The sequence below is a fragment of the Cervus elaphus genome, chromosome 2, assembly GCF_910594005.1.
Source record: "Cervus elaphus chromosome 2, mCerEla1.1, whole genome shotgun sequence".
NCBI lineage: Eukaryota > Metazoa > Chordata > Mammalia > Artiodactyla > Cervidae > Cervus > Cervus elaphus.
In genome coordinates, this window is record NC_057816.1 from 805,495 (window position 1) to 817,471 (window position 11,977).

The following is an 11,977-nucleotide window of genomic DNA, read 5'->3' on the forward strand; positions in this document are numbered from 1 at the left end:
GACTGGCTGGCTGGATTCTGGTAAACCGAATGATACTAAAGCAGATGGAGATGTTGAATCCCTTGAGAATATCTGTGCGAGGGGCTGGGTAGCCAACATCTCCTGCAGAGCGGCTGACTATCCTAAGGTTCCCCTCCAAGAGCTTGAACAAACTGTGGTGTGTGACACCTCTGTTGGGCTTGTGTGCAAAAACCAGGACCAGAAGTCAGGGGGAGCCGCCTCCACGCCTGCCTGCCTCAACTATGAGATTGACGTCTACTGCTGTTTTGTTCCACCTTTCTGTGTCACCACACCTTCGACCAGCACCGTGGAGACCAAAACCACGACGCCCACTGTGACAGTGACCCCAAGCCAGCCATCTACCACTACCTCAACAGAGACTCCAACCACAATTCCCACTATCACTTCAACTGGGATTCCAACTCCGGCCTCCACCACTACCACAACAGAGACCCCACCTCCAACACCCACCACCTCAGGGACCACAACTCCCACCACTGCCACAACCACAGAGACCCCAAGGCCTCCATCTACAATCACTACCACAGAGACCCCAACTCCAACACCCACCACCTCTGAGACCACGACTCCCACCACTACCACAACCACGGGGACCCCAACCCCAACACCTACTACCACAGTGACACCAGGTCCGCCACCTACCACCACCACAACCACAGAGACCCCAACACCAACACCCACCACCTCAGAGACCACAACTCCCACCACTGCCACAACCACAGAGACCCCAAGGCCTCCATCTACCACCACCACCACAGAGACCCCACCTCCAACACCCACCACCTCAGGGACCACGACTCCCAGCACTACCACAACCACAGAGACTCCAAGGCCTCCATCTACAATCACTACCACAGAGACCACAACTCCAACACCCACCACCTCAGAGACCACAACTCCCACCACTACCACAACCACGGGGACTCCAACCCCAACACCTACTACCACAGTGATACCAGGTCCGGTATCTACTACCACCACCACCACAGAGACCCCAACTCCAACACCCACCACCTCAGGGACCACGACTCCCAGCATTACCACAACCACAGAGACTCCAAGGCCTCCATCTACAATCACTACCACAGAGACCCCAACTCCAACACCCACCACCACAGAGACCACAACCCCCACCACTACCACAACCACGGGGACCCCAACCCCAACACCTACTACCACAGTGACACCAGGTCCGGCATCTACCACCACCACCACCACAGAGACCCCAACTCCAACACCCACCACCTCAGAGACCACAACTCCCACCACTGCCACAACCACAGAGACCCCAAGGCCTCCATCTACCACCACCACCACAGAGACCCCAACTCCAACACCCACCACCTCAGAGACCACAACCCCCACCACTACCACAACCACGGGGACCCCAACCCCAACACCTACTACCACAGTGACACCAGGTCCGGCATCTACCACCACCACCACCACAGAGACCCCAACACCAACACCCACCACCTCAGAGACCACAACTCCCACCACTGCCACAACCACAGAGACCCCAAGGCCTCCATCTACCACCACCACCACAGAGACCCCAACTCCAACACCCACCACCTCAGAGACCACAACCCCCACCACTACCACAACCACAGAGACCCCAGCTCCAACACCCACCAGGACAGTGACTCCAGTCTGGCCGTCTACCACCACCACATCTGTGGAGACCTCTAGTGCACCACTGACCCCAACGCTAACAGTGCCGACAGTCACTCCTTTGGGAGGCACCACCCTTCAAGGTATGTGGACACCAGTGAGGTTGTGTACTCACAGTTCTTCCTCTCATCAGGGTGCATCACAGCTCCTGGGACTTCAGACCCGTGCCTCCATTCTTCCCAGGGAATGCAGTTCCCAGGAAGGTTTTAGAAGGACTCACTTGCTTTTCCTGCCCCCCTAAGCCCTACTGCCAAGTGTTCACAGAGGTGCTGACCCTCGGCCTGTGCCTGCCCCCACGGGATGTCTTTCCTTGGGCACGGCTGCCGGTGGCCCGCATCCTCAGCCTATAGCTGTATGATGGGCTCTGTGGGCAAAGCCATCCTGCGTGAGCCACCAAAGGACCTGGGGTCTCATGGGGCATCGAGGCTGCTGGTCAGGCACCCTGGGGGACCCACCCTCTGTCTCCCCCTCTCCCGCTGGCGCTTCCCCGCCGGGGCTTCGGGTGCCAGTGGTCAGCCCTTCCGGATGGAGCAGTGTCCTGTGGAGGCCTCCCTGTTACTCATCCCAACGCCCGTGGGCCTGACACCCCATCCAGCCCCGAGGCCCGGAGCTGGGAAGTGGGTGGGAGGCCTTCACACCCCGTGCTGCGCCTCCAGGGGGCTGCCCACGTGTGTTTGCTGCCGGGCCACCTGTGCGCTGAGAGGCATGGACCCCCTCAGCCCTCACTGCACCCTCCATTTTTACAGGCTCGCCGACCCCAGGTCCCACCTCCTCGAAGACCACCCCTACCCCTGGATCCACGACGGGGCTGCCTTTACCCAGCACAGGCCCTACCTCCAGCCCCACTGCCCCGCCTGCGTCAGCCACCTCCACAGGAGCTCCCACATCAACAGGACGCCCGTCGACCACGCCAGAGTCCACCAGCACCTGGACCTCCAGTGTGTCCACCTCCACTGTGACCCCAGCAACCACCCCCCACATTACCACGAGCACTGGCGGGGTCACCACCCCCCCCGTGATTGAATGCTGCTTTTTGAATGACACCTACTATGCCCCAGGTAGGCAAGCTCTTCGTTCTGATTCAGGCAGCACAGGCTGGTGGCGCTTTGCGTTCCCGGTGCTTAGGGGTCAGTCGAAGGTCTAAACTGGGAGCTTGCTTGGGAAGCTGGGTGCTGGGCCTGGGTGGATGTGTCCCTGGCCAGCCCCACGTGCTACAGCCACAAATCAGGGGCAGTGGGAAGAGTGGGTGTCTCTCTCATGGCCTCTGGGGGAGCTAGCCTGTGTACTCGGGGGGCCAGCCCTGTGTGGACGGTGCCAGCACTGGTCTCTCCCCTTGCAGGCGAGCTGGTGTACAACGGCACGCATGGAGACACCTGCTACTACGTGAACTGCTCGCTGAACTGCGAGCTTGAGATCTTCAACTGGTCCTGCCCGTCCACGCCCGCCCCAACACCCGGCCCATCCGCGGCTACCACCTACGAATCCAGTACATCCAGCCCCGTGGTCCCCGGGTGCCCGGACTTGGATCCTCCCAGGGAGGTCTGTGTCTGTGGGTGACTTTTGTCCCCTCTGGCGTCTAAAGCCCCAGGTGCTGGCTTCCTGTAGGTCATGCCCCTGCCTCTGTGGCCCACACCAGCCCCAGTCGGGTCAAGGCTTCAGGCAGCCTGCTGGGCGCAGGGTGTGCGGGGGCCGTCCCACCTTCGCCCCTTGGCTGACTGCCCTCCTGGACAGGGTCGCCCTTGGCTCTCAGTCCCCTGGGCGGGGCCTCGCCAGCACGGCCCAGCCCTCCCGTGTGAGCCTGGGTGCCAGGCTAGTCCCGCTGACCCCGTGTCCTTCCCGCCCCCACAGGAGAACGAGAGCTGGTGGATGTGTAACTGCACCAAGGCCACCTGCAAGTACAACAACATCGTGGAGCTCGTGAAGGTGAAGTGCGAGCCCCCGCCCATGCCCACCTGCTCCAACGGCCTCACGCCCGTGCGTGTCGAGGACCCCGACAAGTGCTGCTGGCACTGGGAGTGCGACTGTAAGCCTGACGCCGTGCAGACCCCCCGCCTGCTCCCCCCGGGTGGGGGGCGGTGCTGCAGACCCCAGGGTGTCGTGATGGCGTTGGTGGCTGAGTGCCCGCAGAGGGTCAGGCCCCTGTGTGGAGCGGTTTCTCCTGCCTCCTGATGGTTCCTCCGCTTGGCCAGGGTGCAGGAAAGGGTGGGGCTGGTCTGGTGGAGGGCGGCCACCGCTGAGAGCGGAGCGCAGAGGTGTCGGGACCGAAGCGGGCCACTGTGGGCCGAGGGGCACGGGCACTCTCAGGGCCCAGATGCCCTGAGTGCCCTGGGAACCAGACTGCAGGGCCTTCTGCAGTTTCTGCCTGCCCTTCCCACCCGAGCCTTGAGCATGTCCTGTCCCCGTCCCGCCCCCAGTCGGGGGTGCGATGCGAGCTCACCCCACTTCCTCCGCAGGCTACTGCACGGGCTGGGGGGACCCGCACTACGTCACCTTCGATGGGCTCTACTACAGCTACCAGGGCAATTGCACGTATGTGCTGGTGGAGGAGATCAACCCCAAGGTGGACAACTTTGGGATCTACGTCGACAACTACCACTGTGACGTCAACGATGAAGTGTCCTGCCCCCGCACGCTCATCGTGCGCCACGAGACCCAGGAGGTGCTGATCAAGACCGTGCAGATGATGCCCATCAGGGTGCAGGTACGCTGGCGGGGCGGTGGGGGGTCCACGGTGGGTGCACTGCTGCTGGCTTCCTCACGCAGCGGGAGGTTGGGCTGCTCCCCAACCCAGAGCCAGGCTTGGAGAGGTGCTCCATGGACACATCACATGGGCCCTCTGGAGGCCTTCAGGGGCCCTTTGACCTCAGCTGCTCACACCCCTACCACTCATCCTGGACACAGGTCTCTGTGGCAGGTGCCCGCTCCCTGAGGCCCGGGGCTCTCTGCACACCACGTAGGGAGTCCTACCCCTTTTCGGGGTCCCCAGGCCTCCGGGGGACCCTGAGGATGGTGCCCCTGCCGCCTGGCCCCTGGGATTAGTCAGGACAAGGATCTGGCCCACTGTGATGGGAAGGAAGTGGGCAGGGGGAGGGCAGAGAGCGCCCACCGCATGTGCTGGGTCGGGGAGGGGTGGCCCCCACAGCTCGCCCCGCCCCCTGACCCCTGACCCGGGGTTTCCACGGCAGGTGCAGGTCAACAGGCAGGCCGTGGCGCTGCCCTACACCAAGTTCGGGCTGCAGGTGTATGAGTCGGGCATCAACTACATGGTGGACATCCCCGAGCTGGGCGCCCTCGTCTCCTACAACGGCCTCTCCTTCTCCATCCGGCTGCCCTACCGCCTGTTTGGCAACAACACGAAGGGCCAGTGTGGTGAGCCCCTGACCCCTGCACCCCGGCCTGGGGAGGATGGCCTGGCAGAGGCTGGCCATGGGAGCTGCTCCCGCAGGGGTGGCTCTCCACACTGCTCAGGCCCCCACAGGCCCCCCAGCCCCGTCTGGGCCTGGTCCCTGTGGGAAGCCAGTAGGAGCCTCGTCTGTGCCCTTAGGCCTGGCCAGATGACCACCAGGGACCTGGGCTGGAGTGGGGGTCCCGGGGGCTTGCCCTGCTGGACGGTTGGGCCTGGTGTGTGTTCACGTGGCCTGCCCACCCGCACAGGCACGTGCACCAACAACACCTTGGACGACTGTGTGCTGCCCGGTGGGGAGATCATTGACAGCTGTGAGATCGCAGCTGACTACTGGGTGGTGAACGACCCTTCCAAGCCACGCTGTCCCCACACCAGCTTCACCACCAGGCGCCCGGCCACCTCGTCTTCGGCGGGCACCAGCATCTCCCCCACGAAGAACTGTGCGTCTCCGCTCTGTGAGCTCATCAAGGACAGGTGATCCGCCCCACAAGCCGCACCCCCACCTGGTCTGCCAAGGACCCCCGGCCAGCTGCACCCCCAACCGGTCTGCCGCGGACAAGCCGCTGGTGCTGGGCCTGGGGCTGGGAAGGCAGATGGCAGTCACAGCAGGGTCAGGACTTGGGCTCCTGTAGGGTATCCAGGGCCCTTTGTGACTCCCCCCCATTCCATCTCTCTTGACTCCTGGGATGGTGCAGTGTCTGCTGAGTGCGAAGGCTGGGGTAGACCAGTTGACCCGGGACAGAGTTAGCATCCACAACTGATGTTGGGGAGGGGAATTTGGGCTTAGAGAGGGGACCAAAGCTGGTATCCATGGGAGCAAGCCTCTCATCCCCAAAGGTGTGTGCGTGGAGGTCAGCACGGCCCCTGCCAGCCTTGTTGGGGGACCTTGGCCCCTGGTGACCACTTAGACGCAGACCCTCCCTTTCTGGGGGCCAAGCATGGTGTGCATCCTTTGGCTCAGTGCTGGCTGCCGCGCCTCAGGCCAGCCCGAGCCCCCGAGGCCAGCCCGAGCCCCTGAGGCCAGCCCTGATGCTCTGCTCCCACCCTCAGCCCACGGGCATCTGTCTGGTGGTACAGGCTGAGCTGGGCCCCCGAGGGGGTGCAGCCCAGATGGAGGTGCTGGGCAGGGGCATGTGAGAGGCTGGAGGCACTGGCCAGCCCGTGACCTGCAGTCCTCCTCCACAGCTTGTTCGCCCAGTGCCATGCCCTGGCGCCCCCCCAGCACTACTATGAAGCCTGCCTGTTCGACAGCTGCTACGTGCCTGGCTCGAACCTGGAGTGTGCCAGCCTGCAGACCTACGCAGCCCTATGTGCCCAGGAGGGCATCTGCGTGGACTGGCGGAACCACACCGGCGGGGCCTGCCGTGAGTGCCCGCCTGTCCCGTCCCATGCTCAGCAGGAATCCTGGCTGGGGTGGGGGGCCAGGCCGCCTGAAGCTCAGCCCTGCTAAGCCCCTGTGGGGCTGGACCCCCGCCTCCTGGCTTGGGACAGCATGAGGGGCTGAGGCCACGCTTGGCCTGTATGGGATAGGGTCCCGTGTGGGAGGGGCTGGGCGGCGGTCAGTAGGGTGGGTGGGGGCCCAGGCCCCTCCCTCTGACGCTGCCCCCTCCCCAGCGGTGACGTGCCCCGCCCACCGTGAGTACCGGGCCTGCGGCCCCGTGGAGGAGCCCACCTGTAAGTCCAGGTCAGTCATGGTGGAGGCGCCGGGAGGGCTGGCTGGCCCTCTGCCCTGCTCTGGGAGGGTCTGTCTGGGCCTGGTGGTCCCACCCATCCCCACACCCATCTCCTGATGCCCTCCCCTCAGCCCCTCCCAGCCGAACAGCACACGCCTGGTGGAAGGCTGCTTCTGTCCTGAGGGCACCACCAGCTTCGCGCCCGGCTTCGACGTCTGCGTGGACCTGTGCGGTAGGCTGCCCGTGCGCGCCCTCTGCCCTCCCCTTCCCGGGGCTGAGCCCAGCGCCTGTGGCACGGGCCCGAGCTCACAGGGCCTGTCTCCTCCCTCTCCTAGGCTGCGTGGGGCCCGACAACGTGCCCAGAGAGGTAGGCCACCCCCTCGGCACCGGGGCCAGGCCCTCCCACGAGCCCTGTGTGTTGGGGGGCAGGTTGGGGTGGGATGAAAACCTGGGACCCTCGGAGGCAGACTCGTGAGTCCCTGAAGCCCTGGAAGGTTGAGGTAGCGCGGGGCCCATCCACCTGCCCCCACGCTCCGCCCACTAGCCACTGGATGCTCTGGCTACACCTGCGGCCTGTCTGCTGTGTGGTGTGCGTGACTACTGCACGTGGCTGGTTCTTTAGCTCCGCTCTGCGTGAGCCCCGCAGACACGCCTGGTGCCTCTGCCACCGGGGACCACGTGGGAGCAGGTCCCAGTCCTGGTGCGAGTGTCCTCCCCAGGGCCTGCCCCGGGCGCGCGGAGGTAGGGAGGGCTCGGGGTTTCCCGCCGGCCGCTCGATGGGCCAGGCCGCGCGGTGCTGTCTTGCGCTGACGGGGGTGGGCTCCCCCTCCCCTGCAGTATGGGGAACACTTCGAGTTCGACTGCAAGGACTGCATTTGCCTGGAGGGCGGGAGCGGCATCATCTGCAAGCCCAAGACATGCCGGCCGGAGCCCCGGCTGGAGTGCGAGGAGGACGGCACCTACGCGTTCACGGAGGTGGACCCCACCAACACCTGCTGCAACCTCACCTCCTGCAGTAAGGCCCCCGCTGGCGGGGTGTGCGGCGGCCGGGCTCTAGAGTGGTCCTGGAGGCCCGGGCCTCAGGCGTGTCTGCGGGGCGTGGGCGCTGGGCAGGCAGGTGGTGAGGGGGCCCAGGCCCAGGACCCGCTCTGCACGGGGCGGCGTCCGGGCTCAGCGGGCGAGGGGCCGCGCTCACCGGCGTGTCCCCACCACCTGCAGAGTGCAACGCCAGCCTGTGCAGGGAGAAGCCCCCGCTGTGTTCACTGGGCTTCCAGGTGAAGAGCGAGATGGTGCCTGGGAGGTGCTGCCCTCTGTACTCATGTGGTAGGTGGGCTGGGCCAGGCGGGAGTGAGGCCTAGGGTGGGCAGGGCTCCAGCGGGGTGTGGGGGGGCAGAGGATGGCTGAAGGGGCTCCTGCCTGGGGGCTCAGGTTCTGCCTGGTGGATGCACCCAGCCCAGCCTCTCGCCCCCATGCTGTCCACTGGCTGTGCACCCACCCTGGGGTCCGGCAGGACCGTCTGACGCTTGTTCTGGTTCTTTCTCCCAAGTACCCAAGGGCGTGTGTGTGCTGGAGCATGCTGAGTACCAGGTGAGCCCTGCTGGCTGTGGGGAGCGGGGCGGGGGCGCAGAGGGGGCTTCGGGGGCAGGGTCCCAGGCAGGCTCGGCCGGTGGGGGCCCCTCTCCTGGCAACGGGGCGGCGTCCTGGAGGCGGGGAGGCACCGTGTGGGCCCGCCTCACCCGCCTTCCCTGTGCCTGAAGCCCGGCTCTCCAGTCTATTCATCCAAGTGCCAGAACTGCGTCTGCACCGACCGCAGGGACGACGCCACGCAGCTGAACGTCATCACCTGCAGCCACGTGCCCTGTAACACCACCTGCAGCCCCGTAAGCAGCCCCGGCCCCGGCGGGCTGGCCCCGCCCAGCGTCACCCCACGCGACCCTGCCTCTTCCCACGCCAACCCGCCGGTGTCCCGCAGGGCTTTGAGCTGGTGGACGCCCCCGGGGACTGCTGCAAGAAGTGTGAGCAGACCCACTGCATCATCACCCGGCCCGGCCAGCAGAGCCTGGTCCTGAAGGTGCGTCCCCGGGCTGCCCGCGGGGCCGAGCACGTCCTGTCTCCCGCCCTGCCCGCGGGGGCTCGGCCCCCCGCCCCTGCCCGCGGGGCCGAGCACGTCCTGTCTCCCGCCAGGACTCCATCCCCCGGCCTGCCCGCGGGGCCGAGCTCGTCCTGCCTCCCGCCAGGACTCCGTCCCCCGGCCTGCCCGCGGGGCCGAGCACGTCCTGCCTCCCGCCAGGACTCCGTCCCCCGGCCTGCCCGCGGGGCCGAGCACGTCCTGTCTCCCGCCAGGACTCCGTCCCCCGGCCTGCCCGCGGGGCCGAGCACGTCCTGTCTCCCGCCAGGACTCCATCCCCCGGGCTGCCCGCAGGGCCGAGCACGTCCTGCCTCCCGCCAGGACTCCGTCCCCCGGCCTGCCCGCGGGGCCGAGCACGTCCTGTCTCCCGCCAGGACTCCGTCCCCCGGCCTGCCCGCGGGGCCGAGCACGTCCTGTCTCCCGCCAGGACTCCATCCCCCGGGCTGCCCGCAGGGCCGAGCACGTCCTGCCTCCCGTCAGGACTCCGGTCCTGGGGTTTTGGGCCCTCTGGGTGACTTCTCCAAGTCAGGCCACTGCTGCAGGACATGGACCATCTGGGGACTGTGGGCCGCGGGCCCCTGGGCCCCTCCTGGTGTCACTGGCCTGTGGGCTGCACTTGGCGAGGTGGTCAGGGGGCTGCCCGGGGCTCCCGCCAGGCCTCACACAGAACCCCCCGCCCCATCCCGCAGCCCGGAGACATGAAGAGTGACTCCCTGAACAACTGTACCTTCTTCAGCTGCGTGAAGATACACGACCAGCTCATCTCCTCCGTCTCCAACATCACCTGCCCCGACTTTGACCCCAGCACCTGCGTCCAGGTGAGCGGGCCCGTCCCTGCTGGAGTGGGGACCCTGATGTCCCTGAGGGGCTGGGCTCCATCGCAGGACGTGGCAACGGCTGCAGGCTCCGCCCTGGGCCCTTCTGCAGGAACTGCCCTGTCCACCCTCATGGTAGGGGGCAGCACTGGGGGAGGTCTGGGCTCCCAACTGTCTCTCCTTCCCGCTAGGGCTCCATCACGCTCATGCCCAATGGCTGCTGCAGGAAATGTGAGTGTGGGCCTCGGGCGGGCGGGCCCTGAGGCCCAGGCCTGGCGGGGGCTCCCCCCAGGCCCCTTGAGGGGAGGGGGAGGAAGGGGATGGTGCCCCGGGAACCCCGTCCCTTCTGGGCCACTCCCGGCTGGACGCTGACTTTGAGGACATCACCTGATGTGCCCAGGAAGCCTGCATCCCTTCCAGGAGCCCATGATGACCCAGCTTGCTTGAGGGCCCTGGCCGGGGTGGCACTTGGGAAGGCAGGAGGAGGCCGTGAGGGGTGCAGGAGGGCCCCGGAAGGCGGGGACCCCCTCCCAGCCTCTGCCTCTCTCCCCAGGCGTCCTTCGCAATGAGACCGGCGTCCGCTGCGCTACCGTCCCTGTCGTGAGGGAGATTTCGCACAATGGCTGCACCACATTGGTCTCCATGAACGACTGCTCTGGGTCCTGTGGGACCTTCGCCATGTGAGTCCTGGGCGCCGGGGCCCCGGTGGGGGCGGTGGGGGAGGCTGTGCCCGCCCCGGCGGTCGGGGGCCGCCCTGACCCCGGCCTTCCCCCAGGTACTCGGCCGAAGCCCAGGCCCTGGACCACAGGTGCTCCTGCTGCAAGGAGCAGCGTACCAGCCAGCGTGAGGTGACGCTGCGGTGTCCAGACGGGGGCACGCTCCGCCACACCTACACCCACATCGACAGCTGCCTGTGCCAGGACACCCTGTGCGAGCCGCCCGCCCAGCGCAGGGCCCGGCGCTCCTTGCCCCTCGGGGTGGCCCCTGGGCGGGGGTGAGGGGCGGGCCCGGCCCCCACCGTCCCGCGTCCCCTTCCCGCGGACCCCTCAGCTGCCTCGCCTCCTGGGCTGACTTTCTCTCTGCGGATATTTATTTTCTGAGCCTTTGTTCGATTCTTTGCTTTCCAAAATAAACTTGGGCAGAGACGCCGTGGTGGTGTGCTTCAGTAGCTGCTGGGGGCCTGGGTGGGTTGCGGTGCGCGGCCCGGGTGTGGCCGCTTCCAGGGGGTGCGTGGGGCCTGGCCGCCAGGCTCTGGGGGAGGGATATGGGGGAGGCTGTACACGGGTGCCTGCCCCGCCCTTGGCATGCACAAAGCCCTCGCTGCACCTTCAAGATGCAGGAGGCTACCCCCTGCAGGAGGCCCTCCGAGCCTGAATTTGTGAAAAGGAGCCACTGAGCTGCATTTGCACCTGTTTGTGTGCAAGTGAGTGTCTGTTTGCATATGTGACCGTGTGAGTATGCACACATTTGCATATGTACGTGTGAAATGCACTTCCTCCTGGGGAAATAGAAACAGGCCTGGTCCTGAACCACAGATTGGGAGCAGCACGGGGCAGCACGACCCACCTGCTGCAAAAAATGACAGAAAGTGATTTTATGGGTCCTCCCAGGCCACCAAAAAGCAATTGGCAGGGCCGCCAGACCCTTCAGACCGACCTGACGGAGCTCCAGCGGGCTCTGGGGACCTGGGCTGGAGGCAGCCCTGTGTGTGTGTCCACCTGCCCACGTGTGTCCACGTGTGTCCGCCTGCCCACGTGTCACATGTCCACTCACCCGTGTGTGTCCAGAGCCTGCCTATGTGTCGTGTGTCCACTCACGTGTGTGTCCACCCGCCCGCATGTGTTGGGGAGCTGCGTTGTGAGCTGGCTGAGCTACCGGAGTGGGAATTCTAGGGAGGGACCGAATGACCCTTTGCGGCCAAGGGCAAGGCTGGTGGCCAGGGACCCTGAGGTTGGGGGGCGGCTGGTTGCCTTCCCTCTGACTGGTGGTGAGGGAGGGGCCCTGGGTCCCTGGGCTGAGGACCCTTGAGCACAGTAACCTGCCTGTGGGCATTGTTGGAGGCCTACAAGGAGGGTGCTGATCCCTAGGGCCCAGGTACGGCCCCTAGTACCCTTTACCCCAGACACCTGTCTGCCACATTACCGCCTGACTGATGGACGGGCGCTGGGAGAAGCAGCCCCAGGGCCAGCGGGCTTGCCCAGGGCAGACCCAGGCCCCTCCTCTATCCACTGCCCTCCCCTCAGCTGCCCGGCTCCCTCCT

The 11,977-nt window shown here is 65.9% G+C and overlaps 1 protein-coding gene across 1 annotated transcript in view; it reads left to right on the top strand.

Annotated features, from left to right (window-relative positions):
* Nucleotides 1–10,865, top strand: part of MUC2 (mucin 2, oligomeric mucus/gel-forming) — a 30,888-nt gene extending 20,023 nt beyond the window's left edge. Inside the window, exons 32-51 of the mRNA XM_043922897.1 lie at nucleotides 1,567–1,778; nucleotides 2,442–2,753; nucleotides 3,035–3,234; nucleotides 3,544–3,718; nucleotides 4,149–4,396; nucleotides 4,881–5,064; nucleotides 5,350–5,575; nucleotides 6,287–6,465; nucleotides 6,716–6,785; nucleotides 6,906–7,006; nucleotides 7,110–7,141; nucleotides 7,612–7,789; nucleotides 7,993–8,097; nucleotides 8,321–8,361; nucleotides 8,532–8,654; nucleotides 8,747–8,845; nucleotides 9,592–9,720; nucleotides 9,909–9,948; nucleotides 10,271–10,397; nucleotides 10,493–10,865. Coding sequence (XP_043778832.1) covers nucleotides 1,567–1,778; nucleotides 2,442–2,753; nucleotides 3,035–3,234; nucleotides 3,544–3,718; nucleotides 4,149–4,396; nucleotides 4,881–5,064; nucleotides 5,350–5,575; nucleotides 6,287–6,465; nucleotides 6,716–6,785; nucleotides 6,906–7,006; nucleotides 7,110–7,141; nucleotides 7,612–7,789; nucleotides 7,993–8,097; nucleotides 8,321–8,361; nucleotides 8,532–8,654; nucleotides 8,747–8,845; nucleotides 9,592–9,720; nucleotides 9,909–9,948; nucleotides 10,271–10,397; nucleotides 10,493–10,715 — 3,004 coding nt within the window. The 3' untranslated portion in view covers nucleotides 10,716–10,865. The remainder of the gene's footprint in view (nucleotides 1–1,566; nucleotides 1,779–2,441; nucleotides 2,754–3,034; nucleotides 3,235–3,543; nucleotides 3,719–4,148; nucleotides 4,397–4,880; nucleotides 5,065–5,349; nucleotides 5,576–6,286; nucleotides 6,466–6,715; nucleotides 6,786–6,905; nucleotides 7,007–7,109; nucleotides 7,142–7,611; nucleotides 7,790–7,992; nucleotides 8,098–8,320; nucleotides 8,362–8,531; nucleotides 8,655–8,746; nucleotides 8,846–9,591; nucleotides 9,721–9,908; nucleotides 9,949–10,270; nucleotides 10,398–10,492) is intronic.
* Nucleotides 10,866–11,977: the final 1,112 nt, after the last annotated feature.